This window comes from Candoia aspera, chromosome 1 (genome assembly GCF_035149785.1).
Source record: "Candoia aspera isolate rCanAsp1 chromosome 1, rCanAsp1.hap2, whole genome shotgun sequence".
NCBI lineage: Eukaryota > Metazoa > Chordata > Lepidosauria > Squamata > Boidae > Candoia > Candoia aspera.
In genome coordinates, this window is record NC_086153.1 from 263,854,055 (window position 1) to 263,871,759 (window position 17,705).

Sequence of the window (17,705 nt, forward strand, 5' to 3'; positions counted from 1 at the left end):
AAGTGGTGGGGCAACAACTATAAAAACCTCTGGAGGATACAGATTATCTGGACCCATTTCAGTCTGGATTCAGGCCTTCATATGAAACGACTGAAAGCACATTAGTTGTTCCCATTAATAACCTCCGGTAGGCTTGGATGAATACAGCATAACCATTCTTCTCCTGTTGGACCTTTCACTGGGCCTTCGGTTCCTGTAACTACACTACCCTTCTGTATTCCCTACAGGGAGGCAATTGGGGTGGCTTCACTCCTCAGTCACCTCCAAAATCCTACAAGTTCATGCCAACCAGGGATGGAAAAGAAAGGGAACCTTTAGCTTACCTCAAAGAATGGAGGGGCTCTGAAGCCACGTCTGACCCATCCCATTCCATTTGGGGCTCCTAAACTAATGGGAGCACTCCTAGCAGTAAATTTTATATAGTGGAGCTTTCTTATTATATAGGGAATATGAGTGGCTCAAAGGTGCTGCTGCTGCTGCTAGAGACAAAGGACGAAACATTTCCCAATTTCATGTTGCAGAAACTAACCAGACTAGTCAAATCTTGCTTCCACGTTGGCTGATTCTTCCACACCAGAAGGGAACAGACTGTCGTCTTTTGAGGGGGGGGGGTGAGCAGAGCAGATGTGCTGCTTCTGTCCTGGCCAGCCCTCTGGATCAACTCCTCACTCTGCCTAGAAGGGGCTCCAGGGTGGATCCACCTTCCCACTGGAGCTTATCTTTTCCTGCTGAAAAGGGGCCACTCCCCACTTGTATCTGATCACAATACAAACCAACCACTGCAACCTTTTTTCTGCACCGTCCCCTTGTTGTTGCCTTCATCTGCTTCCCACTCTAAGAATGAGATAGTCTTAAGTCTGTCTTTTTACTGGTAACACAGCAGTACTTTCCCCCATATTTTGGCACCATCCAAGGACAGCCTCCAGCTATGTAAAATCTGTTGTTTTTGTCATTTGTCACCTAACCCTGGCAGAATGCCAGTGATTTGAAGTAGAGAGTAACAGAACTGGGTTAGGACAGGGATTGGCAACTGTAAGCAGCAAATTTCACGCAGGCATTATTTTCCGCCCACCGAAGGACGGCTAGATAGCTCTTCAACTCAACAGTGGAGAAAATCCGAGGGAGATTAGATTGTTCTACCGATTTCACTGCAATCCTAAATCGAGGTGTTCCTGCATAAAGTAACCCACATTCACCCACTGCACGCCGGTTATGCTAAGCAGAGTTCAAACGTGTCTATTTGCACGGATAAAAGGGAGGAAAGAAATGCCAGCTACGTCTTTTGAGCCGCACGGGATTTTTATTCCCCTCTCGGGGGTTAAGCGCTCCGCAGCAACCTTCAGGTATCTTTGCTCATTACGAATGAACTAACCCCAGATCGCCGCCGAGACTAATTTCTCTCCCACCATTCCGTGCTGCTACCTCCTACTCCGTTCCCGCTCAAAGAAAGAGCTCTTTGAAATCCGGAGCACAATGTGCCTTTCTCCCATCTTTTATTCTAAACGGGCCGAATCCTTTGTGCTTTCCAAGCCGGGTGGGAGGAGGGAGGAGCGCTCGGAGATGGCCGGCCGCCCATCCCATCCCTCCGCGCAGGCCGCTCATCGTGGCTACGACCCCAAAACCGGCGTCACAAAGGGCACTTCCAGCATTCGGGGGGAGCCGAAGGATCTCCCAGTTTCTTGGAGGTGCCGCCACGGAGAGCCATCGGCCAGTGAAGGGCCCACCTTCTCACGAGCCATTGCCGCTTTAAGCGGAAGACCATGCTGGGCGGTGGGTTGGGTCCCTGCGCTCCCCCTCGCTCCCCCACGTGGTCTCGGTTCTTGTGAATTTCAATCGCTAGAGGGTCTGGGTACAGACACCGGCCCCGCAGCTGAGGCTGGGGCGTCCGTCCGGAATCAGGGTGCTTCGCCGTACGGGATCCTCTCTGCCGGCTTTTAGGCAGGCTCCTGCCGGGATCTGGAACCGGCCATCCGCAGCCACCATGAGCCAAGGCAGCCCCGCTCGGGCGAGCCGCGGGGTAGCTCGGCTGCCGAGTCCCGGAGCAGCGGACTGAGATAGCGGCAGCCTCCAAGCTCAGCACCAGCCGCGGGAGGAGAATGCAACGAGCGGGTCTGGCCGGGCTGGGCTCTGTGGCCGTGCTCTGGCTGCTCGGTTTGGCTTCCTTGGTGGGGCTGTGGAGTGGACGGATCGGGGACCCGAGAACGATCGAAGCGAAGTTCCCGCAGGAGCGAGCCGTCTCGGCGTTCGGCGGCATCCAAGGAGCGCCGGCAGCGCCAAGCCGTCTCCTCCAGACAAGTCGTCTCCAAGCCGCCCAGAAAACTTTCCGAGCGCTGCTCACGCTGCCAGGACAGTCCACGGAGCTCCAGGAGGGGCCGGGTGAAAGCGGGCAGGAGCCGCCGCTTCCTTCGGCTCACCCTCGGCGGGAGAGGCAAGGAGCCATGGGCGCCGAGGAGCAGTTTCCCTTCTTGCCGGTGCGTGGCGGGGTTTTCTGGAGCCAGACCCTGGAAGCTCAGGTGCCGCCGGGCTTTTCGGCGGAGGAGACCGCTTCGTGGCTGCGGGCGGCCCGGGAGGCGCGCGTTGTGTCGCTCGAGCGCGGCGGCTGCGGCCGCAGCTCCAACCGGCTGGCCCGGTTATCGGACGGGAGCCGCGCCTGCGTGCGCTACGGCATCAACCCGGAGCAGATCCAGGGCGAGGCGCTCTCCTACTACCTGGCCGGACTGCTGGGCATTCAAGAGCGCCTGCCGCCGCTGGCGCTCTCCCGGGTGGAAGCCCGCGGCGGGCAGTGGGCGGAAGTGCGCGACGAGCTGCGCGGCTCCCATTGGGCCGAGGGGGCCGTGGTGAGCCTCGCGCGGTGGGTGGACAATCTGACCGACGTGGTGGCTCCCGCCCCCTGGCGAGCTGAGGCGGGGGCGCCGGCGGCTGGCCGGAGGTTGCAGCCCCTCGCGGCGGGGGAGCTGAGAGGCCTCAGCCAGGCGCAGCTGGTGGAGCTGGTGCAGTGGAGCGACTTGATTCTCTTCGACTATCTCACGGCCAACTTCGACCGGCTGGTTAGCAACCTGTTTAGCCTGCAATGGGACCCGCGCGTCATGCATCGGGCCACCAGCAACCTGCACCGGGCCCCGAGCGGGGGACTGGTTTTCCTCGACAACGAGGCCGGCCTGGTGCACGGCTACCGGCTGCTGGCCATGTGGGACAAGTACAACGAGCCTTTGCTGCGCTCCGTCTGCGTCTTCCGCGAGGCCACCGCCCAGAGAGTGCGGGAGTTGCACCGCCTGCGCAACGCGGCGTCCGAGCTCCTCAGGCTCTACCGGACTCGGGAGCCCCTGGCCGAGATTCTCGGCTTCCTCTCCGACCAGCAAGCCCAGATGCTCCAGGAGCGTATCGACTTTGTCCACAAGCACATTTTGCACTGCAAAGCCAAGGCCGCCGCTCCGTGATCCTCTTTGGCTGGCTAAACTGCCTGGATTTATGGGACGTAGAAGAGATCCAAGATTGGAGAGAAGGGGGCCTGGAGGGGATCTTTCCCCCTATTAAAAGCCCTATCGATCAGTATCCCTAAAGGAAATCAAGGCTGGAACCCACTTGGGGCTTGACAGGAGCCTCTTGGTACAGAATGTTACCAAGATTTCACAGAGGAATATGTGGCAAGCCCAGCTAAACACGAACAAGATTCAGTTTTTTTGTGAGGAGTGAATAGCAGTAGCTGAATTAGTTCTTGGCTCCCAGACGCTTTGTTCCTGGAATCTATCTGCAGAATGTGGGCCTTCTTTATCTGACACTCCTAGTGCAAGTTCCCAGTTCCTGAAGAAAAAGCGCCTTGCTGCCAATTTTGCCCCCTAATAACAGTGACAGCTGGAGAGGCTTGGATATTTGGGAGGGATGCACTCACAGAGCCTTCTGCACCCTGGGCATGTCCTGGACGTTTTGAACTGCAACTGGCATCCTGCCCCAGCTGGCATGTTGGCTGAGGATGATAGGAGTTGTAATCCTACTTAACTGGAGGATGCCATATGAAAGCTGGATTAAAATGTCACATCCCCCCCCCCATTTTTCGGTATTAGATGTAACTATGACCCTGCTACACCTGTTCTGCACTATTATCTATTACAAAAAAAGGCCAAAAATATCTTTCCAGTCTGCAGTTTTTGTCAGAATTGCTGTGAAGATGCTGAGTGTAGCTGGGAGTTAAAAGCATTGCTGAGTTTAAGAGATGATTCATTCCTTGGATATAATCTATACATAAAAATTAGCTTGCTCTGTCCAGTTTCCTGACCAGATGTTAAGAGCTTCTCTTAACAATTCAAGTTAAAAGGTCCTGGACAAAAGCCATTGCCAGAGTTTGAATAGACCACCTCCCTTGTCCTTCCAGTGGGCATCAAGAGGTACACGTGTTTCTTTGTCACACCCTCTTAAAAAAAAATACATAACACACTGTTAATTTAATATTTAGGTACTGTAGCCCCACTTACAGAACTGCGTTTTCTAGTGAATCTCCAGCCAGCATGGACAGCCACAAAGTCAACAGTAAGAACTGTGCAGAAAAGTCACTGTTGTTAATACTTTTTATTCCTTAATGGTGAGAAGCATTTGGCAAAACACCGTGGTTTCGCAGCATTTCTGTTTTATATGTAACCCACTACTGTACAGTGCAATGGGGGTGGGGGGAGGGGGAGAAAAAAATTCCGGGTTTATAGTATTGTCAGTGTAGTAAATTTTTGATGCATTAATTTGGAGGAGGGAAAAATCAGTTTCTTGCACTTTACTTTCTTTTTATATATACATATATGTAAAAATCTTGTTATTTAAAAAAAGTCTGCATTTTAGGTACATGATATATGTTCTTAAGCCCTTCTGTAATATACTAAAGAACTGGATATTTCAGTAAAGATGTGTTAATGTTTTGCCTCTTTTGTATACAGGTTTTGGATTTCATTGTTCTATGAAGTAATCACTAGTTCTTTTTTCTTTTTTTTTCATAATTTGAATGGATATTTTTCTTTCTTCACCCAATAGAGTTTGTGATAGAGTTATTCCACCCAATAGGGAGATGAATCTGGCATATAAACTTAATTTTTGAAGATGGACTTTCTGCATTATCTTATTCAAAATCAGATGAGTACCACAGCTATATAACATATACACCTTGTAGATTTTACTGGGCTGTGTATTTCCAAGCAAATAATTATTCTGGTTTGATTTGATTCTGTCAGTTCAAATTTCAGCACAGACTACTCTTGACTGTTTCTCTCACTGGTGTAAAAGTCTTCCTTCAGAAATATCAAAACTCAGAATACTTCTGATCTGAGCAGTTTTCAACAGCTGTTAATTTCTTTTCCATTTTGGTTTCTGGCAAACCAGTAACAAATGAAAAACCCTAAGCTGCTGTTTCTGCCAAGAATAATTTAGGACTTCATGTTAGCTCAGCCTCTTTTTTGACTGTGATGGTAGTATGTACAGAAGCTGAAATTAAAAGTATCATGACTTTTGCTAAGGTTCAGTGTTTCAATCCAGCAAAAGAGACTTATAAATGGAATCTCCCATCTTTTTTGTGACAGTCCTCTGAGTTTCAATGAATTAGCTGATGGCATTTCTTAGAAATCTTTGATAATGCATATGCTGGGGTGGACTGTTAACTTATGCTGTATGTCAGAAATAGTATTGAGGCTGAAATCTTTTGACAGTTTTGAAGAACCAGTTCTGTACAAGAGGAAGCGAAGGGGGAAATAAATACAGTTTTAATTCCCTACCAACTTTAGGTGCTTACCAGATTGAATATAATCTTTATCACATCTAGAGCATATATAGTGTTATAGATTAGAGGCAGAGAGAATTCTGTAACAAGGTAGAAAAAGTATGCAGAACATGGGTTTTGGAATTCTAGTCCCTTACCTGCAGTGGCCATAGTTGGCATGTTTATTTTTGTCTGTGTAATGGTACCATGCAGGGGGTATAAAAGAATTTCTGTTTTCCTCTTGTATGGCAGCTGTGTGTGATTGTGTATGTATGTGTACCCTGAGAAGCACAAGGCAGGCTGTATATATGCTGATCTAGGTCATGTGACCAGGAGAGATGTGAGCCAGAAAAATTTCTGGTGTCAAAATTTTCTGCAGAAAAAAACAACAGATGGTTTTTAAAAAATTGGGAAGCAGGAATTTCATTGTTTTCCCTCACATCAAATATTGCAGCCTATGGATATTGGGATGAATATGCTAATTGGAAACATGCTCATTTGCATGGTAAACTTTTCCCAAACTTGAATTTCCCAATTCAAGTTTTTTCTCTGTTGACCAAGAAGAGAAGAGTGGAGAACTTAGAATGGACCAGTCACCAACACTCTGAGTCAGTGCTTCTCCTGTAGGGATGCACTGAGTGGCATGTTTTTTCTGGAACATTTTTCTTTGAAGCCCCCAGCCAGATCTTACCCATTTTTGAACTTGACTTTCTTTTGCCAGCTTTTTCCTCCACACCAAATGTGCTGCTGTTTTGCTCCATTTTCAGAGTTAATCTTGCTGACTGAATGATGGACAGAATCCTGAGCTCCTTTACATAATTTCTGTGCAATATTTCATTGGCTGAAAAGAATAAAAAGGGTTCTACAGCTTCTAGTCAATTGCAGCCTTTCAGGAAACAGTTTTTCCATGGTGGGATCTGTTTGAACCCTTGTGATCTTAATTTCCTCAGAGATCAAGAACATGATTGCACTACATCTGAACTTCAAAATCCTGGACCATCACTAGATGGTAGCAAAGTGTTAAGAGTTTAATGTGTCTCCTGCTATTCTAGTGGAAATCCATGTTTTTGCAGCCCAGCTATGGTAGCCTTAGTTAGATATTGGACCTTTGAATGCTTAACTATTTTTCTCAAACGTTACAACTGCCCTAGAAGGCTCTTTCACTCCACTGCTTCAACTGACAAGGTTCTTTATTTAACTCTTATTTATAGCTCACAGCTTTTTATCACTCAGCACAAAGCACAGGCTCCCATGTGGCTTCTTTGGCCATTTACATGATAATATAGAATTTAGCTGTGTAATTTTTTTAGCGTGTATGTCAGCATGAGTTTTGTAGCTCACTCGGATGCAGCGCTTCAGACGCATTCACATAATCAAAATACGTTTAAATAATATAGCAGTGGCATAAATTTAAAGCCACCTGTAAAGGAAAATAGCAGTGCTGCAAACATTCTTAAGATTTCTGCTTCAGCATTCTGGAAATCTCAGCCGGCTCACGGCTTTGGCTGCTTAACAGATGATACATCCTCCTTGCCACAGTGTCAAAGCTAAGTCTCAGGTAATTGCACCTTCCCAAAAGAATCTGGGCTTCTGCTTTGATGACTGGTAATGATCTCAAATGATATACCAACAGTAGGTTCAGAAATGAGGGGCTACTTGGAAAGCAGAGAAGAAAGAGGGAGAAAGTTGCACGTTGTGGAAAAATGGTTTCAGAAGGGAGAATAAGGATTGGAGTATGGATTCCAAGATTTTATTACAGCCAGAAGTATGAGTGGCTTGGTTCAGACATCATGTTAAAATTCTGCTTTTAACCATGAGTTATTGAATAAGAAATAGTACCCTGGTATACTCATAACATGAAGCTATAAATCATCAGTTACAACCATCGTGGCATACGGAGCCAAAACCTAAAGAACATGGAGTGATGTGCATTTTGTCCCCCTCTGTTCCTGTTCTCTCTGTTGGTCCCATTTGGCTTGGCCTTTGCTTAATGTTTCATTTAGCCTTAATTGCTCTTTCAGTTGAAACCTGGGTCTTGGTGAGGCGTATTTGTGTTCTGTCATCTGATTTCAGTGGAACTCTCACGTATCCGAATATTCCTGCCTCCCCAAATTATCTCTACTTGGAAAACTAGAAGGAAAAAATGGTTCTAGCTTAATGCTCTGTATCACTTACAAGCTGACTGCAGGTTTGAGTAAACTGCCTGCTCTTGGCTTGGTTCCTCTGATTTCACAGCCTAAGATACTCTAAGGTAACTAATGAGCTTAGCTTATACAGTTTCAGGCTCAGAGAACACCTTGAACAACAGAAGTGTTTCTTGATGGACAAAGGCTTTCGAGAGACTTAGTGACAATGGGCATAATTCAACTGTTTTCTGCAACTTTTAGGGAACAGGCAGGCAACACAGGACAGGTAGGATTAGCCTTGCTTATATTTGAATCTATCTTGACATGGAACTGGAAACACTCTTAGTTCTGCAAAGGCCAAAATACACGTTTTAAACAAGAGTTGCATTGCATTCTGCTTTCTTTTGTAAGACTAGATCCTAGTTAGTTAGTTGTTGCTGTGGTTTCGCAAAATTATTCAGCAGCAGAAAGTCAAAAATGAAACATCATGTTTGGGACTAGATTCATTAATAGTCTTATGGTTAAAACTGTATAGAAATACATTCTGAACCAGTTGATGAAATTAAGGTTATTGCAAGTGGTATTGCCATGTTTAAAATGGGCTCGTTGAATGCTACAGAAAAATACCATAAATTTCCTGCATAATATTTCTGCCTATTCCAGGGATCCTGTGTCTCTTAAGAGATGAATCCTTGCATTGCTATCAAGTTAAGGACCACTCTTTTGTTTTTTTTCATTAAAACTAAATACTTCAAAATAATTCTTTTGTTGGCTACATTTCTTGCATTCCAGCTCCTTTTTTATACCCAGTTTTAACCCAAACCAAGAAGACAAGTGGATTCATTTTAGTAAAGTCAGTAATTACTTTGAGCACAAATGGCAGAGCATATCAGGTACAGGATTTTTTTTACCTTTTTTCACAAGTAAAGCAAGAGCAATATATCTGTTCTATTGTGTTTTTTTTAAAAGCCTAAATTTTCCAGTCTTAACTTCCTCAGAACTGGAGGATGTTCACGGAGGGCTGAAGCAAAAAGGCTAATAGTTTTGCCTCTAGTGTGTGGTTGAACAAAATTTATGGCTTAGCACAATGGGGCAGGACATACACATTGTTTAAGACATCATTTGCTTAACTATAGCTTCTTAAATAAACCACAGTTTGCTGTATTCACACCTTTGCTTGTGTGCAGATAAAATCTTTAAAAATATTCTGTGATCATTGAAATAATTATATAAAAATGAAGTGTTGTGAAATCATCCACCAACTTTTTAATGAAATCATTTTGTAACAATGGCTGAATACATGCACTTGTGCTAAGCTGCAAGTTCTATAACTCTAGTCTATTAAATTGTAGTAGCTTGTTTCACACACCACGCCATACCATAAATCATAGTTTACAAACCACAATAGCCAGTACTTGCACAAAATGCTACAACAAACCATGCAAACCACATTACGGTTAAGGTGATGTAGGAACCCAGCCAGCGCATACAACTTACACCCTGATTGTTAAAGTTGTTTTTAATTTTCATTGGGAAATGTTTCTAACATGAATTTAAAGATCTTTTTCCATACTCCATGATGTAAGCAAAAGTCATTTTTGAATTGTTGACTTTATTATTTTTTTTTTAAAGACCTTGGGATGAGAGAGAAAGATCTCATTCTCCCCTTGCTGTCATCTAGTGGTTGTCTGAATTTTAGCACCCCAATCCAATAATCTTATTATAGCTTACTTGACTTTTCACTTGGACCAAAAAAAAAAAGTTTTCTTTTGAATGTTGTCCCTTCCACTGTTATTTTCCAGTTGCATGTTTGGTGGTCAGGCCCCACTTGACTTTGAGATGACATTCAGGCTTAATTTTTCCTGTTATATTTCTCTGACACCTTAGAATCATATTATTAAAAATTAGCTTCGCTTTAGAAACTACATCTTGTATAAATATCTCCAGCTACAACAGAGTATAGCATGTTAATCAGCATCTGACGTCTCTCTCTTTCTGACTCCCAAAAAGCTTTTTATCCTGAATTTGCTAGCATTCATGGCTAAAGAGTTGTCTGCCTTCATAACATGATCCAGTGTTTGGTCATTAGAAGCTGGTGGTTACAGGCAGCCAGCTACCATCCTAGACCCCAGACAGACAACCAGAATTGTTACCAGCAGTGCTCTGTTCTTCCTTGATTTCAGTTTTACAAGTCTTCAAAGTAAATTGACAAAAAGGTATAGCAATGCACAATGATCAAGTAGAATTGCCATCATAACCCTCTACTTGGTGTTTGCATCACCAGTCAATGACTGCTCAAAGCACTTTACCTGTACTTGTATTAATTCAGTCATGCTTATGACTGTTACTATGAAAGTAAGAAGGCATTATTGTCCTGAAAGGATAGAGATGAGGTATAGAGTTCTACTGAAGGCCATATGGTTAAAGTTTGAAGCTTTTTTAATCATGAAGAAACACCCAGAAGCTCACTTCAGTGCTATTGCATCCTGTAAAAAACTGTACATGGACAACTGCCATGTACTTCTTTTGTTATCTGTGGCCTGTCAGGGCTGTTCCTATAGTGGTATGAAAATGGATTTCGGGAGCTGGAAGAGAGCTAAATCACTCATGTATGTCTGGTATGTGAGCTACTATTTAGACTGAACAGCAGCATAGTGGGTTCCTAATGTGAGACAAGGGGCACTAAGAAAACATGGAGAGGGAGCAGGCAAGAACTTCCTTGTTATGTGGTTAACAAAGGAAAGGCAGAAGTATATTACCCAGCGAAGTGGTGAGCTTATCTTCATTGTGTTCATTTTTTGTGTTCAATTCAAGGCTAAACAACCATCTGTCTGGGTTGGACTCTGTGGCCTAAATGTCCCCTTCCAGTTCTTTATCTTATAGTCTAGGTTCACACTTCATGATAAGCTAAAATGGTTGATTTGTTTTCCTTTGTTTATATCCTATTTTTCTTCCTAAAGCCCGGGTGATGTAGTAATTCCTCTCGCTCTGTGAGATGGGTTGGGTTGAGAAATCATGACTGTCTCTGAGTTACCCACTGAGCTTCTTCTGGGTGAAGGTGGTCCTTATCTTTCTTGGGTTCTCATCCACCACTTTAACCATTATGTCATGGTGGTTTTGGTTTTGGTTTAGCATATTGTGTGAACACAGTCATTGTGGGTGTTACAACAAACCATGGGAAGATCTATTGGATTGACCTACAGGGAAACAGGGCCTATTAGATCCATAAGTCTACCCCAGGCAACTTACTGACCCTGTTGGGTTCCACACAGAATTTGGGGTTTTCCCTGAGGGCATGATGAGCCCATTCCTTAGCCACAGCCAGGAATGAACTGGTGATGGAGGCCTTGGATGCATTACCTCTATCCAGCTTTTCCCTGTGTGCTGATCCTGCAGTGCTGCTTGGTTTTCTGAGTTGCTCAAGGAGATGAAATGCTAGGAGAGATGCCTGGCCACCATTGGAGGAAGACAATGAATGAATATAATCAAGCATGAGTAATTTATGAGCCCATACTTGGGATTACATCATTTTGATAAGGCTGGTGAAATGTTATTTCTCCCCTCAAATGATAGCTGCCCAGGTGTTCAAGGTGATTCACCCTTGCTGGATAAGGATGAATCACAAGAACAGCAGACCTGCTTGATGTTGGATTCTGACTTGGCAAGTCTAGTTGAGGTGCCTAGGGCACAGTCTTGAGGGGTTATCTGGACTGAGTTTGAGCCTGTGGCTTCTGGTGAAGAGTCCTTCAAACTGTGAGTTTGGCTACCTATTTTTAGATCCATGATTCTTCTGGATTGTTATACCAGCACAGGAGGTGACATGCAGTTGGGCCCATACAGTGGTGTCAGTCTCTCTGAAGGAGAGGGTGGTTTCCCCAGCTTTTGAGTAGGTCCTCCTTATCCAGAAACAGGCACAACTGATGCACAAGTTGAATCTGTGCAAAGGCCCTTCTAAGCCTGGCTACCACCTGCTCTTTGAGCAGGAGCCTCAAGCCTAGGAGTCTTCCAGGTGCAGTTTAAGATGCTGATTACCACCTACAAAGCCATTCATGGCGTAGGACTTGATTATTTGCTGGACTACCTACCTCTGATAATTTCTGCTGGTCCTGTAATATCAGGCAGAGTGGGCATGATCCAGATCCCTTCAATTAAACAATGTCATCTAATGGGACCTAGAAAGCGTGCCTTCTCAGTTGCATCCCCAGGCCTCAGGAACAGCATCTCCCCAGATATCTGTATGGCTCCCACCCTAATGATGTTTTGGAAATCTCTGAAAATCTGGTTTCCAAGCCTTAGGCAGCAATTCCCAAGCCTTGGGATAGGGTTGGTGTTGAATCCTTGTGGGATTTTTTTTTATCAGATTGCTTTTTTCTGAATATCTATGGTCTTATGTTCCTTTATTATTGTTTCTTGTTTTTAAAGTTTTAAGCCACCCAGAGTCCTATGGAGTTTTCACTTTTAAAAATTAAATTAAGAATTAAATTTAACTAAATTAAATTAAATGATAAAACAATGTATTCATAGAGGTCTGTCCCAGTAAGGAAAACAAAAGTGATGCAGAAGAGATGAAAAGAAGTTAATCTTCCTATGTTCCTTTTCTTTTGCCATACAAGGAATTCTTTATTTTTTAAAAACTGAATGGAAGACGGGTCTCATTCAACATGGAGCTCCTGAATAGTCACTTTCAACTTAAGATAATCTAGGGAGAGAAGACTGATTACTTGCATGAAGCTAGAGTCTCTCACTCTTCAGTACACTACACATGTTGCTAGAAGTGACAGCTTATAAAAGGAATGTAATGAGCCTCAGCAGATAATTAATTTAGTAATAGAGTGCAAGAGGAACAGATAATTGAGATTAGTAGTAGATTTACATCTCTTGCACTGATAATGACATCCAAGAGATGTTAAAATAGGGGGACTGAAATAATATAAAAAGGGCCAATGCCCCCCAAATCTTGTGAGCCTCTGACATAGATGAGTTAATCCACACCCTTGCTCTGATTTCAACTGAAAAATCTATCCCTGGCATGAAAAACTGTTCTTTTCTGTTGTTGCTTTTCTGAGGAATAAAATGATGTCATTCTCTCTGTCTCTATGTTCTGTCCCTGACCAGTGCCTAAAGTGGGTGATAAAAGGAAGTGGGATGGCTTCAAGATGGGGGGAAAAAAACCCAAGTGGGTTAAGCCAAGCTTATGGTTCCTGAAACAAAGTCAAATGAGAATCCCACTTCAATTCCAGTACTATTCTTGCCATGTCTGTACTAAAATTGTCTGTACAAAAATGGCTGGCTACCAGTAGCTTTATATAACTTGGTATTTCAGTCTTGAGAAAATGGCCATAATCTTGTTCCTCAAATACTAGTGGCTAAATTTGCATATTATTATTTGCTAATTATAAACATAATTGGACAGGTTGGGACTGGCTAAGGAGCAGGAAGGCAGCAGGTCAGGATAATAAAGAACAACTGATACCCATGCTCAAGGATTTTTTTTAGTGTTTTAGTCCAAGAGTCTCAGAGTTATGTCCAATTGCACATATTTTCCCCTATATCTATATCATCCCTCCCTCCCTCCCTCCCTTCCTTCCCTTTCTCAGGTGTGCCTCCATTTGCCTTCTCCATCTACCATGTTTTTCCATGGTAAATTAAGAATGGAGCTATCTCTTCTCATAGGAAGGATTGTCAGAATCTTCTCTCCTGACTCGGGAGCAAGCAGGAGGGAGATGGCCTGTTGTAGAATACGCTGTCTCTCTGTAGAAGAAGAACCCCCACAGTAAATCCAGTGTACTAACTTGAGGCAGGGCATTCTACAGGGAGATATACAAGAGCATTCTGAGAAGTGTGATCTTACAGTCAGAGGGTTTCTAGTCTTTGCTAGTAACCATTTTTCTGCAGCGCCATCCTGCCAAAGCAGCCTTTGTCTGAGAAGTACATACAGGACCATGTGTCAGGCTTTCAGATGTCTTCTAAAGTTGCATTAGAGTTGGGGGTAGTTGAGGTGGCTGCACTTCTAATGCAGTGGGTCACAATTCCCTGTGGGAAGACTTCTTCTGAGTTTCATAAGTTAGTTTCATGCAGACTTTGGTCCACCTGGAGATCATTGTTAGTGAGGTTTTGCAACCTAGGTAGAACAGTCAGAAGAAAACTTAAGATGCTGTCTGAGGCTCAGGATTCCTTTGTTTTATTCAGGGTGGCTCTCTTGGTTCCAGGATTCTGGGTTCTGTGATTGGGCAGAAGGAGAGGAAGATAACTTTCTGGCCTTATGGGAAGACCACATTCATCTTAGTCATGAAGACTAAGTCTAAACCAATCTGCATGCAGCCCTCCAGGTTGTCTTCTGCAGCTTGTAATGGCATTTGGGAAATAGTGACCCAATGAAGGAAGCCATGCTCATATATACAGTGTAAGGGCAGCTGTCAATGGAGGGACAGTGCCTTGTCCATCTTTGCCAGACACAGAAGCCTTTCTGTGAGGCTGAGAGGATGGCTTGATATTGCCCCCAGGTGGGGCAAACCAAGGGTGGCTGTGTTCTTGGCTCTTCATCAGCACACTATCTTGGCTGCATGAGGGGCCTGCTTGTCCTTGCTGCAGCTTTTGGGTAGGAGGTGGCTCAGGTGTTTCAGTCCGACTGGGGCTAAGGACGTGGAGAGGACCTGGCAGCAAGCTCTCTCTACTCCTACTTGCAGCAAAGAGCCTACACTTTGAAGTCAGAGGGTGGAGATGGACAGAGGCCAAACTTTAAAAAATCTAAACTGTCCATCATAAATAAACCAATCCAGTATAAAAGTCATAGAAATGCTTTAGGGAGGCAGGCTGTGTTTGTTTGTTTATTAATTATAACATTTGTACACTACTGATTTCTTATGGACTCCTAGCAGCTTACATACAATCCAATGATAAAAACACAACATTCTACAACAGTCATTAAAAGTACATTATTAAAAGTGCAAACATATACACAGGCTCTCACAATGCTAGTGGCTATGCTAATGGACTGGGAAAAAAAACTCAGGATGATGCTGCCTGTTGATTCTTTCATTTTTCAATCACAAAGCCTTCTCATGCTCAGCAAAGTTTTTCCAAAGTCCTAGGACAGCAGCAGATACCCAGGCACTCACAAAATGTATTATAAAGGGGCTGATAGCATCAATGCTGCATTTAATGAAAGAGCTTTGAATTAGTTGCCTTGGTATTTCAGTGTAACAAAGAAGACAGGTAGCTTACTTCTGTGCTTATACAATTCCATAACAGGAGTCACACTTTCCCCCCTTTTAATATGTCTGTCATGCTATCTTTCTCTTTACTGTTTCGCTGCAGAGGAAAAAAAAATCCATTAATAAACCATATTTTAAAGATGCCAGAGCACCATTTCTTTTTCTTCTATGTATGATTCGGTGAAACATCAGCCAGGAGCTTTTCAGTGTACTATTTAAAATGGCTGTATTTTGTTGGCTGTATCTTCATTTGTAGGCATGTCATCTTCTGACTTCTGTTTTTTTTTTTTCTCCTTTGAGCCACTAATAGAGTATTTTTAAAAGTTGCTAGTCTGGCAAATATTTTTCAGTTCCTAAATAATCTCTCTCCTGGCATAAATCATCTAAATTATATGTCAGAGATATATTCAACACCAAGGATACTGAGATAATCATCCTACAAATTTTGACTTTCATTTCACAACAGTGCAGCAATAAGAAGGTTGCTCTGAACTTCTAGAGTCCAAATGAGAGGGAAAAGTTTTACAGATGGGAGATTAAAGTCCCCCTTGAATTGTTCTCTTGGCAAAAATATGGAAGTGATTCGTCATTTACTTCTTTAAGGATTTTGTTTTATTTCCCAATCTAGAGTGTAGGCTGGCATTTCCACTGAAGATTTCCACTAATATTTGCACTGAATCAAGGGTGTTCTAAGAGCAAAGAACCTCGTTCTCCTTACAGCCTCTTAAATATTCAGTGTCACCCCCAGGCTTGTGAACTCTTGCATCTCATTTTTGTCAGCAGCAATGGCATTTTAAAGAAAGAGAAAACTGCTGGGCAACTCCCCCCCCCCCCCCACCGCTTTATTGTTGTTGTTTTTAAAGCAGCTGCATGCATACCTACCATCAGGTTTGACCAAGGTAAGCGGGTAGAGTTTTGAAGTATAGATCATTTGAACTTTCCTCCCTGTGTTATGACATGCAAGATTAGGAGAAGGAGCTCAAGATGCCCTCACTGGGCTGAGCGGCCTCTCCCACTATCCTCTCCTGATAGTAATATTGGGCATATGGGGATCTACAGAATGGAGTGGGAAATGCAGTTCTACGCCAGTAAGAAGAAACTGTATAAAAGAACTAGTATATCTGAGAAATAGTGAAATTAGTATGCCTAATAATGGAACCATTTAGAAACCTTTAGGTTCCTAAGCAAACACTTCTGTGGCCTTCTACGTTATAAGATAGACATAAACAGCCAGTTTATAACATCAGTTATAGTGTACATTTTAATATAAACTTGCCTCCCTTTATTGTGTTTAGTATATTATTATAAGTCACCTGAGTTTCCAGTACAAGCAATGATAATGTCGAAATGACTATATGTATGTATGTAGGTCGCAGAATAACGCAAGTACATAATTTGGGTAATTTGTAGGATGATGTGACAACACACGCAATGTCTTTTGCCTCCTTGCCTCCCTTCAGACAGCTATTATAATTCACATCTATCTGACTTGGGTCTGCACAGATTATTCTCCTCTGGATCCATGCTGAAATGTAATACATAGCCTCTTGCTCTCTTTATCTCTCTCTGCCTGTGTATATATTAATCACATAAATAAAGATAGATGTGTGTGGGTGTGGGGAATAGTTGTCTTATCACACAAGGTATATCAGCAATTCATGAGTGAGTTACATTTACATTGAATATTTCAGAATATACGTCTTATATCCCATCAAAATGTGAGATCACATGGGACATACGTACAAACAAACCATAGTTTAATGTAGATCTCTTTCCTCATCATGGTAATGATGAAAACTCAGATTACAATATGCTGAGCTGTCGATCGGAAGGTCGGCGGTTCGAAACCGCGCGGCGGGGTGAGCTCCCGTTGTTAATCCCAGCTCCTGCTCACCTAGCAGTTCGAAAACATGCAAATGTGAGTAGATCAATAGGTACCGCTTCGGCGGGAAGGTAACGGCGTTCCGAGTCGTCATGCTGGCCACATGACCCGGAAGTGTCTATGACAACGCCGGCTCCAAGGCTTAGAAACGGAGATGAGCGCCGCCCCCTAGAGTCGGACACGACTGGACTTTACGTCAAGGGAAACCTTTACCTTTACCTTATGAGTGTCACTGAGGTTGTATATATAACTTCCAGACATTGACTCAATTGGATTATTTCAATCCTCATCTATAACCTTTCCTGGCTGAAAGACCAATTAGTGATAAATACCCTACATTGAGAAGGATGTCAGACTCTCTGACTTTAAATTGTATTTTGCAGCCTGCCGTTTGGTTTGGATGAAAGAATGGCTGTAGCTAAGAAATAAGAGAATGTTAGAATTAGAAGAGCACAACCTGAGATTTGGGTGGCATGGCTTTCTATGGTATGACAAAGTTACTGAATATAGACTTTGAAAATCATTATGTTAGGAATGCCATATTAAGAATATGGAACAGATATAAACCCAGGCTATGCCAGAAATACCTTTATCAGCCTCAGCATAAGAAGCATTTTATAGAAAATAGCGGGCCAAGAAAAATGGTTAATGTATCAAGATTTGCTAGTACTGGAAAATGGAGAACTTAAGATGAAACCAAGAGAACAACTGACTGCAGAGGGATTTACTTTTCAATGGTTTTCATATGCACA

General features: G+C 43.5%; 1 protein-coding gene across 1 annotated transcript; it reads left to right on the forward strand.

Moving 5' to 3' along the window:
- The first annotated feature begins 1,832 nt into the window (after positions 1–1,832).
- FJX1 (four-jointed box kinase 1) lies at positions 1,833–4,905 on the forward strand. Its single transcript, XM_063289610.1, has one exon. It carries the CDS (start codon positions 2,097–2,099, stop codon positions 3,435–3,437), a length of 1,341 nt encoding a protein of 446 aa, XP_063145680.1. The 5' UTR covers positions 1,833–2,096; the 3' UTR covers positions 3,438–4,905.
- The last annotated feature ends 12,800 nt before the right edge of the window (positions 4,906–17,705 follow it).